Below are 22916 nucleotides of genomic sequence, written 5' to 3' on the forward strand. Positions count from 1 at the left end.
AAAGTACAGTTCAGGACAAATGAGATGCAGTGATCATCACATGTATTAATTTAGATTTGTGGCTGATTTCTGTTGGTAACCACAAAGCACACACAATGTAAAAGATCAAGACAATAAAACGAAAACCCACTGGGTATGCCACAACTGGGGTGAAGCATGTTTGGGTGGAACAAAACAAAAATTGTGTTCTTGGAAAAAGGCAGACACTCTTCAGTTCATTATTCATTGCTTAGTTGGACAAGAATGTTAATCCGAATTTACTTAAACTTCATTTAATTGGGAGATCACCTGTGAAAGTGTATATATTACATCTATACGTTAGTACTATGTTACTTTTCATAACTATTACATAGATATACTTCAAGGAAATTTGTATCAAACACAGCATTAATCTATTCTGCAGAGTCAATATGCACATGTCCCAGCATGCCAGATCTCAACATCATATTACGTTGGATTCTCATACATGATGATGAGACGATATTCAGATGCTATACGCACTTTCAGTTCAAGCTTATTGTATATTCAAAGGACAAAACAGATGTATCAGTCTACCAGTTACCAACATGATCAGGTAGGCAGTAAGAGTTTATGAGGACTGACTGACACTTATATTATGCTACTCCACTTCAGTATGAACTGCCAGCTATAACTAAAATAATGTGTTACTTCATTTTTCAGATCAAGAAACAGACAGATCAGATGTATCACCTGTTGGCTATTTGCCTTGTTTTGCACCCACAGTATATAGATGAGTCTCTTCAACATGCATTAAGAGAGAAGAATTTCATCGATACAATGAACAAAATGCAGCGTGGTGAGCTTGAGGTACATGAAATAGTAATAATAATAATAATAATAATAATAATAATAATAATAATAATAGACACTAATAGTGATAATAGTGAAGGGCATTAGGAGTGATGTAGATTGGTTTAGCACATTTCAATACTTGTTTAGTATTGTTCTTGTTGTTGTGGTCTTCAGTCCTGATACTGGTTTGATGCAGCTCTCCATGCTACTCTATCCTGTGCAAGCTTCTTCATCTCCCAGTACCTACTGCAACCTACATCCTTCTGAATCTGCTTAGTGTATTCATCTCTTGGTCTCCCTCTACGATTTTTACCCTCCATGCTGCCCTCCAATGCTAAATTTGTGATCCCTTGATGCCTCAAAACATGTCCTACCAACCGATCCCTTCTTCTAGTCAAGTTGTGCCACAAACTTCTCTTCTCCCCAATCCTATTCAATACCTCCTCATTAGTTACATGATCTACCCATCTTATCTTCAGCATTCTTCTGTAGCACCACATTTTGAAAGCTTCTATTCTCTTCTTGTCCAAACTAGTTATCGTCCATGTTTCACTTCCATACATGGCTACACTCCATACAAATACTTTTAGAAACGACTTCCTGACACTTAAATCTATACTCGATGTTAACAAATTTCTCTTCTTCAGAAACGATTTCCTTGCCATTGCCAGTCTACATTTTATATCCTCTCTACTTCGACCATCATCAGTTATTTTACTCCCTAAATAGCAAAACTCCTTTACTACTTTAAGTGTCTCATTTCCTAATCTAATTCCCTCAGCATCACCCGATTTAATTTGACTACATTCCATTATCCTCGTTTTGCTTTTGTTGACGTTCATCTTATATCCTCCTTTCAAGACACTGTCCATTCCGTTCGACTGCTCTTCCAAGTCCTTTGCTGTCTCTGACAGAATTACAATGTCATCGGCGAACCTCAAAGTTTTTACTTCTTCTCCATGAATTTTAATACCTACTCCAAATTTATCTTTTGTTTCCTTTACTGCTTGCTCAATATACAGATTGAATAACATCGGGGACAGGCTACAACCCTGTCTCACTCCTTTCCCAACCACTGCTTCCCTTTCATGCCCCTCGACTCTTATAATTGCCATCTGGTTTCTGTACAAATTGTAAATAGCCTTTCGCTCCCTGTATTTTACCCCCGCCACCTTCAGAATTTGAAAGAGAGTATGCAAGTTAACGTTGTCAAAAGCTTTCTCTAAGTCTACAAATGCTAGAAACGTAGGTTTGCCTTTTCTTAATCTTTCTTCTAAGATAAGTCGTAAGGTTAGTATTGCCTCACGTGTTCCAACATTTCTACGGAATCCAAACTGATCTTCCCCGAGGTCCGCTTCTACCAGTTTTTCCATTCGTCTGTACAGAATTCGCGTTAGTATTTTGCAGCGGTGACTTATTAAACTGATAGTTCGGTAATTTTCACATCTGTCAACACCTGCTTTCTTTGGGATTCGAATTATTATATTCTTCTTGAAGTCTGTGGGTATTTCGCCTGTCTCATACATCTTGCTCACCAGATGGTAGAGTTTTGTCATGACTGGCTCTCCCAAGGCCATCAGTAGTTCTAATGGAATGTTGTCTACTCCGGGGGCCCTGTTTCGACTCAGGCCTTTCAGTGCTCTGTCAAACTCTTCACGCAGTATCTTATCTCCCATTTCATCTTCATCTACATCCTTTTCCATTTCCATAATACTGTCCTCAAGTACATCGCCCTTGTATAAACCCTCTATATACTCCTTCCACCTTTCTGCCTTCCCTTCTTTGCTTAGAACTGGGTTGCCATCTGAACTTTTGATATTCATACAAGTGGTTCTCTTCTCTCCAAAGGTCTCTTTAATTTTCCGGTAGGCAGTATCTATCTTACCGCTAGTGAGATAAGCTTCTACATCCTTACATTTGTCCTCTAGCCATCCCTGCTTAGCCATTTTGCACTTCCTGTCGATCTCATTTTTGAGACGTTTGTATTCCTTTTTGCCTGCTTCATTTACTGCATTTTTATATTTTCTTCTTTCATCAATTAAATTCAATATTTCTTCTGTTACCCAAGGCTTTCTACTAGCCCTCACCTTTTTAACTACTTGATCCTCTGCTGCCTTCACTACTTCATCCCTCAAAGCTACCCATTCTTCTTTTACTGTATTTCTTTCCCCCATTCCTGTCAATTGTTCCCTTATGCTCTCCCTGAAACTCTGTACAACCTCTGGTTCTTTCAGTTTATCCAGGTCCCATCTCCTTAAATTCCCACCTTTTTTCAGTTTCTTCAGTTTCAATCTGCAGTTCTTAACCAATAGATTGTGGTCAGAATCCACATCTGCCCCTGGAAATTTTTTACAATTTAAAACCTGGTTCCTAAATCTGTCTTACCATTATATAATCTATCTGATACCTTTTAGTATCTCCAGGATTCTTCGAGGTATACAACCTTCTTTCATGATTCTTGAACCAAGTGTTAGCTATGATTAAGTTGTGCTCTTTGCAAAATTCTACAAGGCGGCTTCCTCTTTCATTTCTTCCCCCCAATCCATATTCACCTACTATGTTTCCTCCTCTCCCTTTTCCTAGTCTCGAATTCCAGTCACCCATGACTATTAAATTTTCGTCTCCCTTCACTACCTGAATAATTTCTTTTATCTCGTCATACATTTCATCAATTTCTTCATCATCTGCAGAGCTAGTTGGCATATAAACTTGTACTACTGTAGTAGGTATGGGCTTTGTGTCTATCTTGGCCACAATAATGCATTCACTATGCTGTTTGTAGTAGCTAACCCGCATTCCTATTTTTTTATTCATTATTAAACCTACTCCTGCATTACCCCTATTTGATTTTGTATTTATAACCCTGTAATCACCTGACCAAAAGTCTTGTTCCTCCTGCCACCGAACTTCACTAATTCCCACTATATCTAACTTTAACCTATCCATTTCCCTTTTTAAATTTTCTAACCTACCTGTCCGATTAAGGGATCTGACATTCCACGCTCCGATCCGTAGAATGCCAGTTTTCTTTCTCCTGATAACGACGTCCTCTTGAGTAGTCCCCGCCCAGAGATCCGAATGGGGGACTATTTTACCTCCGGAATATTTTACCCAAGAGGACGCCATCATCATTTAATCATACAGTAAAGCTGCATGTCCTCGGGAGAAATTACAGCTCTAGTTTCCCCTTGCTTTCAGCCGTTCGCAGTACCAGCACAGCAAGGCCGTTTTGGTTAATGTTACAAGGCCAGATCACTCAATCATCCAAACTGTTGCCCCTGCAACTACTGAAAAGGCTGCTGCCCCTCTTCAGGAACCACATGTTTGTCTGGCCTCTCAACAGATATCCCTCCGTTGTGGTTGCACCTACGGTACGGCCATCTGTATCGCTGAGGCACGCAAGCCTCCCCACCAACGGCAAGGTCCATGGTTCATGGGGGGCAGTGTTTAGTATTATAGAAACAAAAAGGATCAAGAAAGAGAAAATTGAAATGACAGTGACTGTAGCTCTTATGACAGAATGAAATTAAGTGAAGAACTCCGCCAGTGTGGAGGAGGGAAAGGTTGTGAGGAAGAGGGGATTGACGAGAGTGAGCTGCAAACTTAGTATATGGGAGAGATGGTTATTGTGGTAGAAATTGGGCGATTAACTGTCCTTTTTGAAGTTTGGAAGGAATTTAAATTCTTGGGCTTTTTTAAGGAGATTGTTCCAAAGTCAGGCTCCTGATACAGAAAATTATTTAGAGAACATGTCAATGTTATGTAATGATACAAAGAGGACATTACTTTGTTAAGAAGGAGTGTTTCTGTTGTGCTGTTCAAGAAGTATCCTGATTGAGAAGATGCTAGAGCAAACTTAAAGAGTACGTATGATAGTCTCTAGGCTTACTGGCACATAGCCATGATAATTGTTTGTATGTAGAAGTGATATGGCAGTGGATGACTGCTACCTAAGGATTATGTCTTGGAGGAACCCTGACAGCAATGCCACCATGTTGAATAATTTTTGTCATGCAGCCACAGGACGTCGTGTTAATACTCAAACTGTGCGCAATAGGCTGCATGATGCGCAACTTCACTCCTGATGTCCATAGCCAGGTCCATCGATGCAACCATGACATCATGCAGTGCGGTACTGATGGGCCCAACAACATGCCAAATGGACTGCTCAGGGTTGGCAACATGTTCTCTTCACCAATGAGTGTCGCATATGCCTTCAACCAGACAATCATCAGAGATGTGTTTGGAGGCAACTTAGTCAGGCTGAATGCCTTAAACACACTGTTCTGCTAGTGCAGCGAGGTGGAGGTTCCCTGCTGTTTTGGGATGGCATTATGTGTGGCCGACGTATGCCGCTGGTGGTCATGGGAGGCGCCGTAACGGCTGTACAATATGTGAATGCTGTCCTCGTACTGCCAGTGCAATCATATTGGCAGCATATTGGTGAGGATTCCTCTTCATGGATGTCAATTCACGGCCCCATCGTGCACATCTTGTGAATAACTTCCTTCAAGATTACAACATCATTTGACTAGAGTGGCCAGCATGTTCTCCAGACATGAACCCTATGGGACAGGACGGGGATGGATTGAAAAGGGCTGTTTATGGATGATGTGACCCACCAACCACTCTGAGGGGTCTATGCCAAATCGCTGTTGAGGAGTGGGACAATGTGGACCTACAGTGCCTAGGTGAACTTGTGTATAGTATGCCACGACAAATACAGGCATGCATCAATGCAAGACGACATGCTACTGGGTATTAGAGGTACCGGTGTGTACAGCAATCTGGACCATCACCTCTGAAGATCTCCCTGTATGGTGGTACAAGATGCAATGTGCGGTTTTCATTAGCAATAAAAAGGGTGGAAATGATGTTTACATTGATCTCTAGTCCAATTTTCTGTACAGGTTCTGGAGCTCTCAGAACCGAGGTGATGCAAAACTTTTTTTGATGTGTGTATGTGAAAACTTAGTTTTTCTTGTAGCCATACTATATGCATACTAATTTAAACTATTCACTTTTCTTATTTGTGTGTTCACACTACTTAACAATGATGTAGCACTTGGCTGACTTCATCAAATGTCCTATGCTCTGAATATCTGCTCTCATTGGCTGAATAGATCATGTGACGAGCTATGATTGACAAACGAAAGCGCATCGTGATCTTGATTTCAGTGCTTTGGGGAATGTTGTATTTGGTGGAATTCGTGTTTACACTTTCAGAATATGAAAATATGTGATGTACATGTTGCTGTGCATCAAGGATCTTTCCAAAATGCCTTGTTTTTTACTGGGTTTTGTTTCCCAGAGTGCTGGGAAATTCTCTGGTAGTGGGTAAAAACCTTTACCAATCAAAGAATTGGTGAATTTTACAGCTCTGAGGGAAAGTATATTGTCACTTAACATGAAAAGAATGAACTTTCACCTGTGATATAGCGTCTTTCACCATGAAAAAAGTATGCTTTCATTTGGGAAAAAGCATATTTTTAACTGGGAATCTGGGAAAAATCTGGGAGGTTTTTATTTCTTTAAAGTCAGTATTGCCATTAGACTTGTTTGTTTACAATATTACATTTACACTTACTCAATCATGATTTCGGCTTCAAAGTGCCATTGTCAAGTGTTTTAAGTGTTATAAATTGCCTAAGATGGCGACACTTGATAATGGCACTTTGAAGCCGAAATCATAATTGTGTAAGTGTAAATGTAACACTGTAAATAAACAACAGTCTAATGGTGATACTGACTTTAAAGAAATATATTATGACTGTGGCCCCGCATTATGAAAAAATTATTAAGGGTTTTTATTTATTTTTTTAAAATTTTCCTCCCATGTATGCACTGTGCAGTGTCTTATTTTAAGAGGATGGCATGCAGTTAATGTGATGAGCTTAATGTATTTATGTTTACATAAAAACCTGATACTACAGCGTTTGGCTCTGTTGCACTAGTGATGCAGTAGTGTACAGCATACTGTCTTATGCCAAGAAATGATGTGACTTACCTGCACTTGAGACAATAATAATAAACAATGATCAATTAGATTTATCCTGGAGTTTCCTTAGATCAAAGGATTAAATTCAGATGTCGCTTACAAATTTTTGTAGTAATATTAAACTGAAATGCAAAATGTAGTTTGTTGGCTACTGTAGCTCATTATGTATAACTATTGAAACTGTCCTCGACATTTGCATGGTGGAGGAAGAGTTTTGTATAATATTTATTCATGCATTCGAGGAAACTCAACTGATAAGCAAATGACTATATCTTGTGCAGTCATGTAATGCAACCAGTAGTAGTTCAGCACTTAGAAAGGTGACACTGTGCGAAATTTTGTACTCGTACTTGAGAGGGGAATGCCATTAGAACCTCATGGGTAAATTTCTTGCACCTTCATGTAATTTTGCTTGATCTAAATTAGTATTGTTGTTACTGTTTGTATTCAAAGTTAGTATTTTGATAAAGCATTTTTACATAGCAGTGCTCCTCACATAACCCCAATAGTTTCATCATTCATTATAATGTAAAACATACATAACGAAATGAACATGTTATTGCAGTGTTTTGCCTATTGTGTATACAGAGGGAATGAATATATAGTTACCATTATTTGTCTGATTTTAATATCTATGAAAAACATAGTTGTGCATACTAGTAAATGTGTAATTTATTCTCATTTTTAGGAATTTCAACAGTGTTTCCTCTACGCCTGTCCCGAGTTTGTACCTGCTACTCCTCCATTGTCTGACAGTGACACTGATCTTGTGGAGGAAGCTGTCAAACACCAGAAAGATATATTCATGGATGAAGTGCGACAACAGAAGAATCTCCCCACAATACGAAGGTTTATGAATATTGCAAATATTGTGATGATAATTGTCATAAGCATATTTTATTAGTGCTATGGAACTAAAAAAGGATGTTGAAAACAATGCAGTATGTTGAAGTAGTTGTATTCTTATAAATTTGTCAGTTTAAAGTTGAAAGAACTATTACTGAAACTTGATCTTTCTATTGCACCAATAACATTCTGCTAAGCAGCATATCACTAAGGTGCCTGTAATGAAAGTGCTGTGATTGAAAATTGCAAAGTTAATGGGTGTGTAGTGCATGGTGATAAACACCTTGCAGTAGTTTCTATCGGTGCATACAAATTGGCAGTATCATGTTGCTCTGAAGCAGTAATTGATTAGGATTGTGGAGCATAGGGTATTTGTCAGGGAGTGGAGATCTTGGCTTTGCTATGTAGCCCTTTCTGCTTCATTGTGGACAAGGAGATAGTAAGAACATGGTAGCATCTACATTTTAGATATAAGAGTTGCAAGCAGCTTTGGGATGACGTGCAGCTTACTGATCTCTTCTGTTGCTGGAAAACATAAAAATATTTTGGAGTTACCAGCCCACAAATTTTAAATAAACAAAAAAAAAAAACTGAAGTTCACTAGCTGTTAACTCCAAAATACTTTGATGTTTTCTAGCAAAACAAGAGATCAGTAAGTTGCTTGCCATCCAAAAGCTGCTTGCAGCGGTATTTTACTGTCATCTTTGAGAGTTTGCGAATGAGTCTCTAACTACCCTTATAATAAAATCAAACAAAATATTAGTCGTTGGACACATTTGTTTCAAATTTGCCAGTGCTATATTGCTCTGAGGTGTGCTGCATGCAGTGTGGAATAGTGATTGTGTTTGAGACATGACAACATAATGATTCCAACTTCTGTTAACTGCACAACACACTTGGGCATAGTAAGCGTTTGAGAATGTGATGTATTATCATCGATTTGGTGTTGGAATTGTAGGAAGAAGGCATGGATTTCTACATCTACATCCATACTCCGCAAGCCACCTGACGGTGTGTAACATAGGAAAAAAGGAAACTTGTGGTGTAGTATAAAAATCAATATTTTTATTAACATTGCAAATGTCAGTTCTTAAAGCATTGGCTGTAAGGTAGATCTTGTAGAAAATTCTGTCAGGTGCTTAAAATGATAGATGTTTGAGTTGTACAACCTATGCACTTAGACATACCTGCTGCTGTAGAGACAGTCCTACTCAAAGAGGGAGGATTAGCTCCAACATGTGCAATTGATGCATTAACTGCTGCACTAACTAACCAGTATGCAGGGAGAGCCCTGTGTGTTAGAAATGAGAAATTTAGAAAAAACTAGTGTCACTTCAGTTTCAACTATGGCTGGATGACTTGTCTGGTGTAGCAGTAATAAATTATGTACTCAAACATTCCTCGTGAATCAGTATGTCTGTCAGTGAAAACCATATAAAAATCCCTGCAATACTTCCTGAGATTAGCCTTCGTATGCAGACAGAAAAATGCAGCAGTAGACTTCAGTGGTGAAATTTCAAAGGCCTTAAATCCAATGTAGCTTCCAATCTTAAGGGCCCCAAATATGCCATCCTGTCATCAAAACATTATAAGATGAAATGTATCTGTACGGTGAATACCTGTTGGCTGCATATACTCCAAAACATTTAGTCAGAACTCATATAAAAAGTACAAGATGTTTGTGAAAAGTAAGAGCCATTTGGCCAGAAGATTCAACTGTCTATGGTGTTCAACTTGACATTAACAATGAGAGGTACCGAGTGATGGGATCGACTTTTTGAAACCAAGTATATGGTGATGTAGGTTAGGATCGCAGGTATCACACCCTGCAGACATTAACCCTAGTGGGTCCTCATTTACGAATAACAGATGAAAAAAATTCATGATTTTGCGTGGTGCTCAGTAGCAGTACAAAAGTTGTATTACATATACTGATAGTGTGTTGTAATGGGTAGGAAAAGGGCTTCACATGTAGGAGGTTGTGGGTCAAATCTTGTCTGGTGCATTAAATATTTTTTATTTTAAAATCTTTATTGAGGTAGATTTGATCATTATTTTTATTCAGTTAGTGTAAATGTATATTTTTTTCTTTTAATTTCTGTTCCTTTGTCACATTTTAATCATCGCATGAACATTTTCATTTTTTCTTTATGTCAGTCTTTTTTCCAGTCATAATTTTTGTGAATGTGAATTTAATTATATTTATCTATTATAATAATAAATTACTTGAAAATTCAGATCTGTCAGTAAAAAAAAGAGAGAGAGAGAGAGAGAGAGACAGAGACAGAGACAGAATAATCAAACAATGGAAAATCCAGGATGGAATGTACAATATTATGAAAAGGAAAGTTGCCACTCACCATATAGTGGAGATTCTGAGTCGCAGATAGACACAACAAAAAGACTGTCACAAACAAAGCTTTCGGCCAGTAAGAACACACACACACACACACACACACACACACACACACACACACTGCAGTCTCAGGCTACACACATGTACTCTTGTCTCTCCAGTGAGGCAGGTTGAGCTGCTTAATGTTTTTGGTGGAGGTAGCGGCAGGTAGGCTGGAAGCAGAATTTTTACATCTCTGGTATAAGAAATATTGGAAATTGCCAGTGTGTAATATGAAGAAGTTCGTAACAGCTTCACAAATGTGAAGATCATTGAAGAATATGCATTTGCTCAGACCTGTTACACAAACCACAGGCTTCATCTTAAAGGTCACAAAAAACATTTACTCAAAGTAATTTTTAATATTATTAAAATAATGGGAAATGGGGTGCAATAAAAACAAATAGCCTCATACAGTTGGCTCCCAGAACATGAACAGAACTTTGTGAAGTACATTGCTGTCTTTAAGAACTGTGCCAAATCTAATGCAGAACTGACGTATGCAATGTTTATTTAAAACAATATTTTGAAGCATGTGCCATTGAATTGCCTGTAAAAAACTGTATCTTGTTGATTGTAGAAATAGGTAGGGCACCCCCATGGAAGCTTGGTCTCTTTTTGTAGCAGCTAGACTCTTCTACTGCACATGCTTAAATGTAAAACAGATGTCACCATACTTGGTGATTTCAATATAAATTTCCTAACTTAGCAGGGAAGACAGACCTGGAAAAATTGATTTACACCTACAACCTTATACCAGCAGAGCAACATCAAATTCAAGCACCCTAATAATTTGCAACATTTTTATAGACCAAGGAAAAATATGCAGTATTATTATTTGTAAAAATATTGAATGGTCTCTCTGACCATGATGGTCAAAGACGTTTTATTAATTATGTAAGTATTTGGCAACATGTCTGTTGTGAAAGAGATGTCATTTCAAAGTACTGTCTGTTAAGTAATGAAATTTCAACAATATTTAAAGATTCTTTTCTAAAAGTAGTTTATAGAAATCAGTCCAAAAAATATGAAAAAACTATGCATCAGAGGGGGGATAAAAGATGCCTTGTAACTATACCAAAAAAATCTAAAGGCATCGTTTTGAATATTTATGATAAACATTTAAGCAACCAAGAAATGATTGCAGAAGTCTTCAGTGACAATTTTGAGTGCTGCTGACTATTGGCTCTTTAAAATATGCCATGGAAGTGCTGAAACACTATTTTCATAATCATGTAAGGTTGAGTATTTTCCATGGCTGGAAACAAAATAAAGAAAACCATAGACTCTTTAAAAAGCAAAGGATCATCAGCTGTAGCTAATATTTCCAGTAAACTTCTGTGAATCGGGGCATCTTCCGAATAAGAATGAAGCTTGCTTTAATGAAGACCCCACCCTCCTCCCAGAAACAGTGATACAGCACAAGTCACAAACTATCACCCCATCTCTCACTTGATGACATTTGCCAGACTCCTCAAGAAAGTACTGTATTCCAGAATTTTGAAGCATCTTGAAAACTTTGAGATTATCGGTGAAAGACAGTTTGTTCCAAAACAGCACACACAAATGAAGCTATATTTTCCATTACAGATGATGTACTGGCAATCCTAAATAAAAAATGAGGCATGTTGGTATATTTTATGATCTTTCTGTGGCTGTAGTGTGTGTGTATACCAAAAATACTTGTCTTCAAAGAGGGGCAGTTGGAAGCTGACTAAAAGTCTGCATCCAAGGCAGAAAGAAGATGAAGGTACTTTAAGATGAGAGCAGTAGAGCAAATGAGGTAATATAGTCAGAATGGAGTTCTTTATTTCATGGAGGCTCACAGGGATCAGCTCATGGTCCACCACTGTTTCTTATATAGCTTTAGTAACAAAATCCCACAGGAGATAACTATTGTACAAGACAGTCAGCAGATACAAAGTGCATACTGCTCGAAATCCAGGCCTCCACATTGATAGCAGGGTTACCTGGAAATTTAATGTCCTCCAGACCACAACAGAGTTGTCCTCGACTACTTTTACCATTAGGCCAATCTCACACATTAGAGATATCAGTGACACAAAGTTCATCTACTTTGGGTACTTCTTCCATGTTATGTGCTATAGAATTATCTTCTTAGGCAATTCACCCACATCAAAGACAATTTTCTTTCTACAGAAAACGCTATCCGAATTATGTGTAAGTACCCCAAGAACCTCCTGTCTTAATCTTTTTAAGAAGCTTAGGCTACTTAACACGATTTTCCAACATATTTATTCCCTCAAAAGCTTCACATGTGCACTAAGCTTCCTGTGCTTTTCACCAAATAAAGGTGTTGAATGGCACATGGGCATATTTAAAAGGTAAGGAGGCAAAGAAAAAGTATGGAGTGGGGATTAGGAGGGAAAGCAGGGTAGGGGTGGGGGAAGATGTTATAGTGCAGCCTGTGTGTGTAGATATTTGGTGGGGACAGGATGATCTAGTGCATGGTGCATAATTGGGAGACTGTGTTGGGGGCAGGGAGGGGAAGGAGAGAAACAGAAAAGTGGTAGGACTGTGCAGATGCAGAAGGGGCTGGGGGAAGAAGATGTGGAACTGAAGTAGGAGCAGGGATGGACATAATTTGAGGCCAGGGGGGTTACCAGGACAAAGGGTATGTTGCAGGGAGAGTTCCCATCCGTGCAATTCAGGGAAGCTGGTGTTGCCTGAAGAATCCAGTTGGCACTGACAGTGAAACGATTATAGAAATCATGTGCACTGCACAGCATGCTTGGCAACTGGGTGATCCAGCTGTCTCTAGGTGACAGTCTGGCAGTGGCTATGCCCATATAAAATGCTGCAAGCAGTTTCAACTAAGTTAGTAGACCGTATAGCTGCTTTCACAGGTGCTCTGACTTTGATGGTGTAGGAAATGATTGAGACAGGACTGGGATAGGAGCTAGTGCGGAGATCTATGGTACTGGTCTTGGCGTCTGGGTCTTCTCCAGGGATGTAAGCCATGATTTGAAGGGTTGGTAACAGAAGTGGTATATGGACAGACAAAGGACATTGCATATGTTGGGTGGGTGTTGGAATGTCATTGTGGGAAAAGGGGTAGAGAAGATATTTCTCATTTCAGAACACAATGAGTGGCAGTCAAAACCCTGCCAGTGAACGTGATCCAGTGATACTGAATCATGAGGGTGGCACTGTTTTGTGGTCCATCAGTGGGTATCTAAAGGATCGTAGGTGACTGCGGAGACAGGGCATTGTATATCTGTTTCTGGACTAGGTGTGGAGGGTAGTTTTGATGTGGAAAAACTTCAATCTCTTGGCATATTTGGAGAGGGACCACTCATCACTGCAGATAAGATGACCACAAGTGGCTTGGCTGTGTGAAAAGGATATCCTGGTGTGGAATGGATGACAGCTGTCAAAATTGAGGTATTGGTCGTAGTTGGTAGATTTGATGTGAATGGGGAGGTACTGATGATGTTATCCAAAAGGTGACATTGAGGAAAGCAGCTTGTTGGGCTGAGGAGGACCAGGTGAAGTTGTGGTGGTAGGAGTGGGGGGAGGGGGGTCTGGAGAAACATTTCTTTCCCTCTTGGTCCATATAACGAAGACATCATTGGTGAATCTGAACTAGGTATGGTATTAGGGATTCTGGGTGGCTAGGAAGGATTCGTCTAGATGGGTCATGAGTAGGTTGGTGAAGAGTGATGCTATGCAGGTGCCTATGGTGTACTGTGGATTTATTTGTATGCAGTGCTTTCAGAGGAGAAGTAATTGTGGGTGACAATACAGTTGATCATGGTAATCAGGAAGGGTGTTGTAGGTCTGGTACTTGGAAAGGTATTGTTCGTTGGTGACAAGGCAATGGGCATTGGGAATATTCATGTAAAGGGACAGGGCATCAACAGTAACAAGCGAGGTACCAGGTGGTAGATTTACAGGAACTCTAAATTGTCGGTTGAGGAAATGGTTAGTGTCTCGAATAGGGAGGTAGGTTATGAGTAACAGGATGAAGGTGTTGGTCCACAGCAGCAGAGATTCTTTTTCTGAAGCACAATTATCATCCACAATGGGGCATCTTGCTTGGTTGAGTTTGTGTATTTTAGGAAGTACATAGGAGTGTGAGGATGGAGATACATTCTGGAGAGAGGTTCTGGGAAGGACCAAGGGATTTGAGGAGGGTTTGGAGATTATGTTGGATTTCTGAAATGGGTCCGCAGTAAGAAGGCAGGTGAATGTGTCTGACAACTGGTGGAGTCTATTAGCAAGGTCATTCCTGCAGTTCATAACCACAGTGGTGGAGCCTGAATCGGCAGTTGGAGTTATATGGTTGAGATTAGTTTTAAGGTGGTAGACTGTGGTTCTGTCTGTGAGGTTGGTTTTCACGTTGAAGAATTTGGGGAATGATGGTGAGCAGGATGTATACGACCCGGGACAACCGGGAGATCTGGGAAAAACCAGGAAATTTTTTCATCTGGGAGAAAACCGGGAAAAACCCGGGAATTTTTTAGAATTCTGGGAATTTTTCATTGTTTTTGTTTTCAGTAAAATTTTTGTAATTTTGACTGATAAGAACTGATACTCTAACAAAAGATATTATTGTGTCCCGCCACTGCAGAATAATACTGAAGCAATAAAACATGAACGAGAGAAAAAACGAAAATAAAATTTAAATTGCAAAGGAAATGCGCCATATACAGCAACAAAACACAGTGCCCATATGAGCGTCTGCCAACAGCAAAATGAGTCAAAGGCTTTATGAAGACTATGCAGTGCTTCGTAACAACAAATTGCCTCCGATGATTGTAACGTCACAACTGTTTACATTAGATTCATTTTAGCAGTTACGAGTGGGATTGTGTGCATGCGCAGTTGAGTAGTACCTTCCCCCGCATCTGGCTACAGAAATGTGGCTGTGGGCTATATAAGCAGACGCAGCAAGCAGCTAGATGCTACCGCGAAAAATTTTACTGGAGCGCCCAAGCTGCCAGATTCATGCACGCGTAGCAGGCCCAGATCTAGAGGGGGGTGGGTGGGGGGGGGAGCAAATTCATATTCTTAAGGGAAAAAATCTTGTTTCACAAAGCGCCTAGCATCCAGTGCACGTTATAGTCTGTAAACTCAAGAGCGAGCAGCACTTTCGGTGGGGGAAGTGGCCTTTCCCAGAAGAACTCTACCACTGGTCTACAGGGTCACCCAAAATCAGTTGCCAGTTACCTGCCTAGCGCCGTAGATCGGCGTGCAGTGATACACGTCGTACTGTTTGTGGGATTTTAATTTCCAGTGTCAGACAGTTAATTTTGTATGCTTACTTATATACTTTGGTATCCGGAAGTGATGGATAATCACCGTGCATTGCAAGAAAATGTGCAGAATATGGAGGAGGTATTTACGGAGTAACGAGTGTTCGATCGTCTCTAATGTTAAATCATCATGTGTTAAAGAGGTGGCACAAAATGAACTGTTGGCTAATATTACCAGTCCCACTCAGAAGGCTGCAATTTATGCAAACGTCAGTCTCACCACAACAAGAAGCATAAGGAAGAAACACGAAAATAAACCGCGTGGTTTACTGGAACCGCTAGAAGGAAAACTGATAATTTTGGGAGGTCGTTACAGGCAGTTTCACAAAATCGGTCATTCGACAAACGATGGAGGACTTTCACATAAACAAAAAAATAATAATGCCGGCATTACGGGCATTACTTACTGCCGTGATACAAAAATATCGATTTCCTTTTGCATAATGATGTTTTACATAAGACACTGCTTGAAATGGGATTTACCTGAAAAAGATCTATAAGTAAACGAAATATTCTGATAGAGAGAATGGATATAATTGACTGGCGATGTTAGTACCTGGACCATGTGAGGAAATTAAGGGAGCTAGGCAGAAAATTTCTTTTGTATCGATGAAACTTGGGTGGACAACAATATTACTTACAGAAAATGTTGGCAAGGCCCTGGCGTTGATAGCATTATCGACAGTGTTAGCTGAAGCAATAGGATTATAGTGGTCAATATTGAGCCAAAAGGTGGGTTTTTATGCAACGCACATTTAATTCATAAAGCGGGATATACAACAGGGGACTACCATGGGCAAATGAACTACGAAAATTTTTCAAATTGGATATGGACTAAAGTACTTCTGAATCTGCCACCGAATTTTGTTATTGTATGTACAACACCTCAAGTCACAACAAGGAGCATAACAAAGCTCCGACAAGGTCCTCAAATAAAAGGGAAATGATTGAATCATTATTAAAAAATAAGGTGGAAGCTGATTTGTCAATGATAAAAACAAAATTATTTGATTTAATTAAACAACATAAGCTGGAAGATAAAGTATTTGAAATTAATAAAATACTTGAAGCTTATGGGCACACTGTGCTGCGACTTCCATCATACAACTGTGATTTAAACCCAATTGAAAATGGCGTGAACAAAACCCAAGAATTTCATCGGAGGAAGAAATATACTTGGAGATATTTACATGATGAAGTTGCTGCAGTTGGTGAAAGAAGGTATGAAGCATCATACAACTGTGATTTAAATCCAATTGAAAATGGCGTGAACAAACCCAAAAATTTCGTCAGAGGAAGAAATATACTTGGAGATATTTACATGATGAAGTTGCTGCAGTTGGTGAAAGAAGGTATGAAGCAGTTTTCTGAGTTTCCGTTTTTTATTCCAAACTAAATTTTGCAGTAACCGAAAAAAGCATATACAGACACTTGTCCCAACTGCTACAGGTTTTGAAATGATAACTCAAGATGACAGGCGTGCATACTGCCCCCACATGGAGAAATTTGAGAGTACTGGGTTAAGGATGGGCTTATTGAAGGCCTACTAGACGTCATAGTTATTAATTTAGAAAGTAACGACAACATATCAGTACACGGCGTCGCCACAGATTTGAAGCGCGCGCCGCGGCAGGGCCGGTACTACTTTGTGAAGCAGCCTGTAGAAGCGCCTCGTGACGTACCTGGGTAGGCAGAGTGGGGACTCGCTCGCTCACTCTTCAGTTTACCGACAGACTATAGTCTATCGATTATTCATATGACTTTGAAAGTATCTCTGTCGGTTTTTGAACACATTCTAAGTTGATTTCTGAATGAAAAAAAGTTGATTTCTGAATGAATCGTTAAGTTGATTTCTGAATGCTTGTCTGTCAGGGGAATCCGAGTCGCATGTAGAAACATGCTTTCCTACAGACAAAAGGGGCTATACGAGCTGAGCGGAGCAAGGCCGAACAGATGAATTCCAACTGCTGTCTGATTGTGTGGTTAATTGGGTTTGCGAATGATGAGTGTTGTTATAATTACTAGCGAAATCCATAGGTTCAGATTACAGAAGTGGAAATAAACAAAATAACAGGTAAGAAAGATTACATATTACCTTCTAAACGTATCCAAATTTTGACAAAGTTTTTGGCCAGATCGCTATACCAGTAAGGGCCAATCCTACAGTCCCCGGCTAGCAGCCGCTTTAAGTTCTATTCCGGAAGAAGTGCGGAAAATGCGTTGTACGAACATATAACAACGCCTAACCGAGAATAATCGCAGGATAACTAAACTGGTAATTCTGGCTGAATTAGTGAAGTTTACCCATGAATAAGCTTTGACATTGGCAAGAATAGTAACAGAATTAGTGATAAGACTGTTTGTTAGAGCGAGGAAGGAGAAGAAACGGCGATATCACACAAATTATGGAACAATATTTCATACTACTACTTTTCGATCTCATGCTTGAAAAACTGGAGCTTGTGAATGAAATGTGAAACTATTTCGTAACATAATACTTTTTGCTTGTAGTAGGCCTAATAGGCATTTGAGATTGGTACTTTGTGAATTATATTCAGTCGTTACAAAAAAGGTTGTTTATGCCAAAAGTCTCGTTTATTTGGCGTGTGTTACAATTGTTGCAGTATTAGAAAGGCCTGTTTTGTTTTATGTAGCAGACAGTGACAAAATGACGTAATCAGATCGGGAAACCACACCAGTCTTGGGTCCTATTTGTATTAACAGCTTTTTCAGTATTAGACAATGACATTTTGATTTTTCATGTAGCAAAACGTTTGACGAACTGTGATGATGTAATAGATTCTTTCTCAGAAAGGAAAGCACACCATGTAAAGCTGTAGCAAGGTTAGAGAGAAAAAAATTCTAGAAGCTAACGATTGAAGAAATGTGTATTGTCTTGCTTGTCTCATGTTTGTTTTTATGTCTGTGTTTATGTATCCTGTATTTAATTTTATGTCACAAAAAGCAGCAAGTTGTTAGCTGATAGGGAATAAAGAGTGCAAATTTTCAGAAGAGTTCTTTAAAAAAAATTAAAAAAAAGAGGGACAGGATGTCAAACTGGCCGAATGTAAGGAAGAGAGGCACCACAGTACGTTTTAATTTCCACTGTCTTGAATATGGTTTGATGATATCCATTACAAAATATATACGTTTGAATTCCACAGAGCGAAATAAAGTGACGAGCGATAGGAGAATGCTGTGTGGTGTGGCACTGTACTTTGGCACACTTACGACCAAATAATATGTCTTACATTTCCTCAAACACATGTGTTTTATACATCAAACTCTTCAGAAAGATGTGTGCTACAAAGTGAACATATTTTTGAAAATACTATTTTTTAAATTTTTGGCGTCCTATCTCCAACGCTCGAGGTAGTGGCGGGGTATTGCCCCGGTTCGGAAATATCGTAGATCCGGGGCTGATACGCAGAGCAGTCTTGAGTTATAGTGAGGAAGTGGGTAGTCTCGACGTGACCCGTGTTTACATTTAGTGATGTTGCTGTTTCCTCTTCATTTACTGCTCTCACGTCAAATGAAAACAAAACAGATTTCTGTTGCCGGGAACTATCAAGTGAATCGAAATACATGCACATAATTACGGAAGGCAAAAATGTGTTGTTAGTTGCAGATTTTATTTTATTTCCACCTTTCTGACAGTCAAGCATTAATTGCCTTGCAGAACAATGGAGTTATTTTTTTCGGTTTGCTAAAGAAATTTTCTTTTATTAATCTTTTCCGGTGAGGCAGACAATATATTCTAAACGAAATGTTTAACTCCACACACTGTTCGCTGCATTTTAAGTGCACATTTTCAACTTCTGGCACCTATGGCATTGTGCCATAATTTAGGTCTAAATATGAGATAACACAGTACTGGTACTCCAAGAGAATTTACATCCCGAAAACCACATTGAAAAGCGTAATATCAGGTCGTGGCCTACTTCATTGGGAATCTGGACGTACGAAAGTGCACTTTAAATGTGCACGTTTTAGTATGGGTCATGAAATTCCGATGACATAATGTAAGATCTTTTAATGTTTTACACGTACAAACATACGGTCTCCCTACGACATTGTAGCTGCGCCAAGCGCGGTGACGCCTGTTATCTACACTTTCTGGCAATGCAGAAACGAACATACACTCCTGGAAATTGAAATAAGAACACCGTGAATTCATTGTCCCAGGAAGGGGAAACTTTATTGACACATTCCTGGGGTCAGATACATCACATGATCACACTGACAGAACCACAGGCACATAGACACAGGCAACAGAGCATGCACAATGTTGGCACTAGTACAGTGTATATCCACCTTTCGCAGCAATGCAGGCTGCTATTCTCCCACGGAGACGATCGTAGAGATGCTGGATGTAGTCCTGTGGAACGGCTTGCCATGCCATTTCCACCTGGCGCCTCAGTTGGACCAGCTTTCGTGCTGGACGTGCAGACCGCGTGAGACGACGCTTCATCCAGTCCCAAACATGCTCAATGGGGGACAGATCCGGAGATCTTGCTGGCCAGGGTAGTTGACTTACACCTTCTAGAGCATGTTGGGTGGCACGGGATACATGCGGACGTGCATTGTCCTGTTGGAACAGCAAGTTCCCTTGCCGGTCTAGGAATGGTAGAACGATGGGTTCGATGACGGTTTGGATGTACCGTGCACTATTCAGTGTCCCCTCGACGATCACCAGTGGTGTACGGCCAGTGTAGGAGATCGCTCCCCACACCATGATGCCGGGTGTTGGCCCTGTGTGCCTCGGTCGTATCCAGTCCTGATTGTGGCGCTCACCTGCACGGCGCCAAACACGCATACGACCATCATTGGCACCAAGGCAGAAGCGACTCTCATCGCTGAAGACGACACGTCTCCATTCGTCCCTCCATTCACGCCTGTCGCGACACCACTGGAGGCGGGCTGCACGATGTTGGGGCGTGAGCGGAAGACGGCCTAACGGTGTGCGGGACCGTAGCCCAGCTTCATGGAGACGGTTGCGAATGGTCCTCGCTGATACCCCAGGAGCAACAGTTGTCCCTAATTTGCTGGGAAGTGGCGGTGTGGTCCCCTGCGGCACTGCGTAGGATCCTACGGTCTTGGCATGCACCCGTGCGTCGCTGCGGTCCGGTCCCAGGTCGACGGGCACGTGCACCTTCCGCCGACCACTGGCGACAACATCGATGTACTGTGGAGACCTCACGCCCCACGTGTTGAGCAATTCGGCGGTACGTCCACCCGGCCTCCCGCATGCCCATTATACGCCCTCGCTCAAAGTCCGTCAACTGCACATACGGTTCACGTCCACGCTGTCGCGGCATGCTACCAGTGTTAAAGACTGCGATGGAGCTCCGTATGCCACGGCAAACTGGCTGACACTGACGGCGGCGGTGCACAAATGCTGCGCAGCTAGCGCCATTCGACGGCCAACACCGCGGTTCCTGGTGTGTCCACTGTGCCGTGCGTGTGATCATTGCTTGTACAGCCCTCTCGCAGTGTCCGGAGCAAGTATGGTGGGTCTGACACACCGGTGTCAATGTGTTCTTTTTTCCATTTCCAGGAGTGTATTTCTAACAGGTCGCGGGAAAATATTCCGAATGGTGGTTTGAAAAGTGTTACCATCAAAGTAAATTTCCTTTTACGTAAGTTTAACTGTGTGCGAGAATGTACGATGAATTTCTTAAATCACAGAGCATTTGACTCTCATTTAAAATTCAACTCTTTCATGGCGAGCCATTTGGATGAATTTTGAACCCAGAAGATCAGTCATTTATGTCATTATTAAACATTTTACTGGCACATTTGTGTGGTATATCTTAAATTGTAATATGCGCTTAAAAGACAACGTTATATGTGAAAGCTTTGCTTTTTGTGTAGCAACACTATGTATATTAATTTAAACCATTAACTTTTTCTGTTTGTGTGTTCACGCTATTTAACAGTGATGTTGCTGTTGGCTGAGTACATCACGTGTTCTAAGCTCTGAATATCTGCTGTTATCGGCTAGCGAGATCACGTGACATGAGCCATGTCTGGCTTACGAAAGTGCTTCGCAATCTCGATTTCAATGCTTCGGAAAGTAACATGCGGTGTTCGATGGAATTCGAATTTATACTTTCGTAATATGAAAATATGCCGTGGACATGTTGCTGCACATTAAAGATCTTTCCAAAACATGGTTTTTTTTTCCCTGTGTTTATTTTTCTAAAGCACCGGGAAATTCTACACCCGTGTACAAAACCATCATTCAAAGGACTGATAAGTTATACAGTTCTAAGAGAAAATATACTGTCAGTTAACAAGGAAAAACGTATGTTTTCACTCGGGAGAAAGTGTATTTTTAACTGAGAAATTCGGGATTTTTTTTTTTTTTTTTCATTGTCCGCTTATGCCTGGTGAGGCAAACTATGAGCTTTCGAATTTCTGAGAAGTTCTCGGGGGATGATTCAAGGGGATAGGGGGCTTGAATTGTGGTTAGGTGGAGTAAATTGAGTAAGACAGGGTTGGGTTTGAGTTGAGTCAAATTACTAATGTTGGTGGCGAAAAAAGTGTTTCTACTGTAGGTACCAGGAGGAGGTCATGCTGTCTCACCATCATTCCCCAGATGCTTCAGTATGAAAACTAACCACAAATCCGCAGAAAGAAATACAACCAATCACCTTAAAACTGATTATAACATTATAATCTTACCTGCTGATAAAGGCTCTACCACTATGGTTATGAACTGCAGGGATTTCTTGTTGAGGTGCTCGGCCAGCTATGAGACAAGTTTGCCTACAAGTTCTCCCACAGTGAACCCCTTCCAGGAACCGTTCTCCTCTAATACCTCTCTCCTGAGCCTACCTCCTTCTTAACCGCACCACTTCCTGCACACCTACCTTCTAAATGCTTCCTAAAATACACAAACCCAAGCACCTAGGGCACCCTGGCTGGATACTGCACCTCCACAGAAAGAATATTTGCCATTGGGGACCAACACCTTCAGCCTATTGACCATAGCATACCTTCACATTTAAAAAATACCAACTATTTCCTCTTTCAACTGTCCACAGTTCCTTTATCACCTAGAACTGCTGTTTGTCACTATTGATGCCACATTCCTCTACACTATCATCACCAATGCCTGTGGCCTTGTTGTCATTGTACCTTTGCCAACACTTGAATGTTCCAAACCTACAACCTCCTTCCTGCTCACCATGACCAACTGTGTTCTCATCCATATCTACTTCTCCTTCGAAGGTATTGTACCCAAACAAATCCATTGTTCAACCACATGGCACCATCCTCTTGCCAAGCTGTACCTGGATCATTTAGAGGAATCCTTTGTAGCCACACAGAATCCCTAACCCATCATCTAGAACAGATTCATTGATAAAAGCTATATGATCTGGGTTGAGGGTGAGGATTCCCTATACACATTCATCAAGAATAGCACTATCTTCTCCCTCATTTGCCTCACTTGTTCTTCCTCAGCCCAACAAGCCACCTTCTTCATTGTTGATCACCACCTCAAGGATGGCTTGATATGTACTTCCATCCATATCAGACTGACCAAGAGTACTACTATTTTGACAGCTGACACTCATTA

General features: G+C 40.5%; 1 protein-coding gene across 1 annotated transcript in view; it reads left to right on the forward strand.

Annotated features, from left to right (window-relative positions):
• LOC126475232 (eukaryotic translation initiation factor 3 subunit L) overlaps window positions 1-22916 on the forward strand; it is a 62922-nt gene that overhangs the window by 35630 nt on the left and 4376 nt on the right. The window contains exons 7-9 of the mRNA XM_050102909.1: window positions 404-574; window positions 682-828; window positions 7500-7660. Coding sequence (XP_049958866.1) covers window positions 404-574; window positions 682-828; window positions 7500-7660 — 479 coding nt within the window. The remainder of the gene's footprint in view (window positions 1-403; window positions 575-681; window positions 829-7499; window positions 7661-22916) is intronic.

Source organism: Schistocerca serialis, chromosome 4 (assembly GCF_023864345.2).
Source record: "Schistocerca serialis cubense isolate TAMUIC-IGC-003099 chromosome 4, iqSchSeri2.2, whole genome shotgun sequence".
Lineage (NCBI taxonomy): Eukaryota > Metazoa > Arthropoda > Insecta > Orthoptera > Acrididae > Schistocerca > Schistocerca serialis.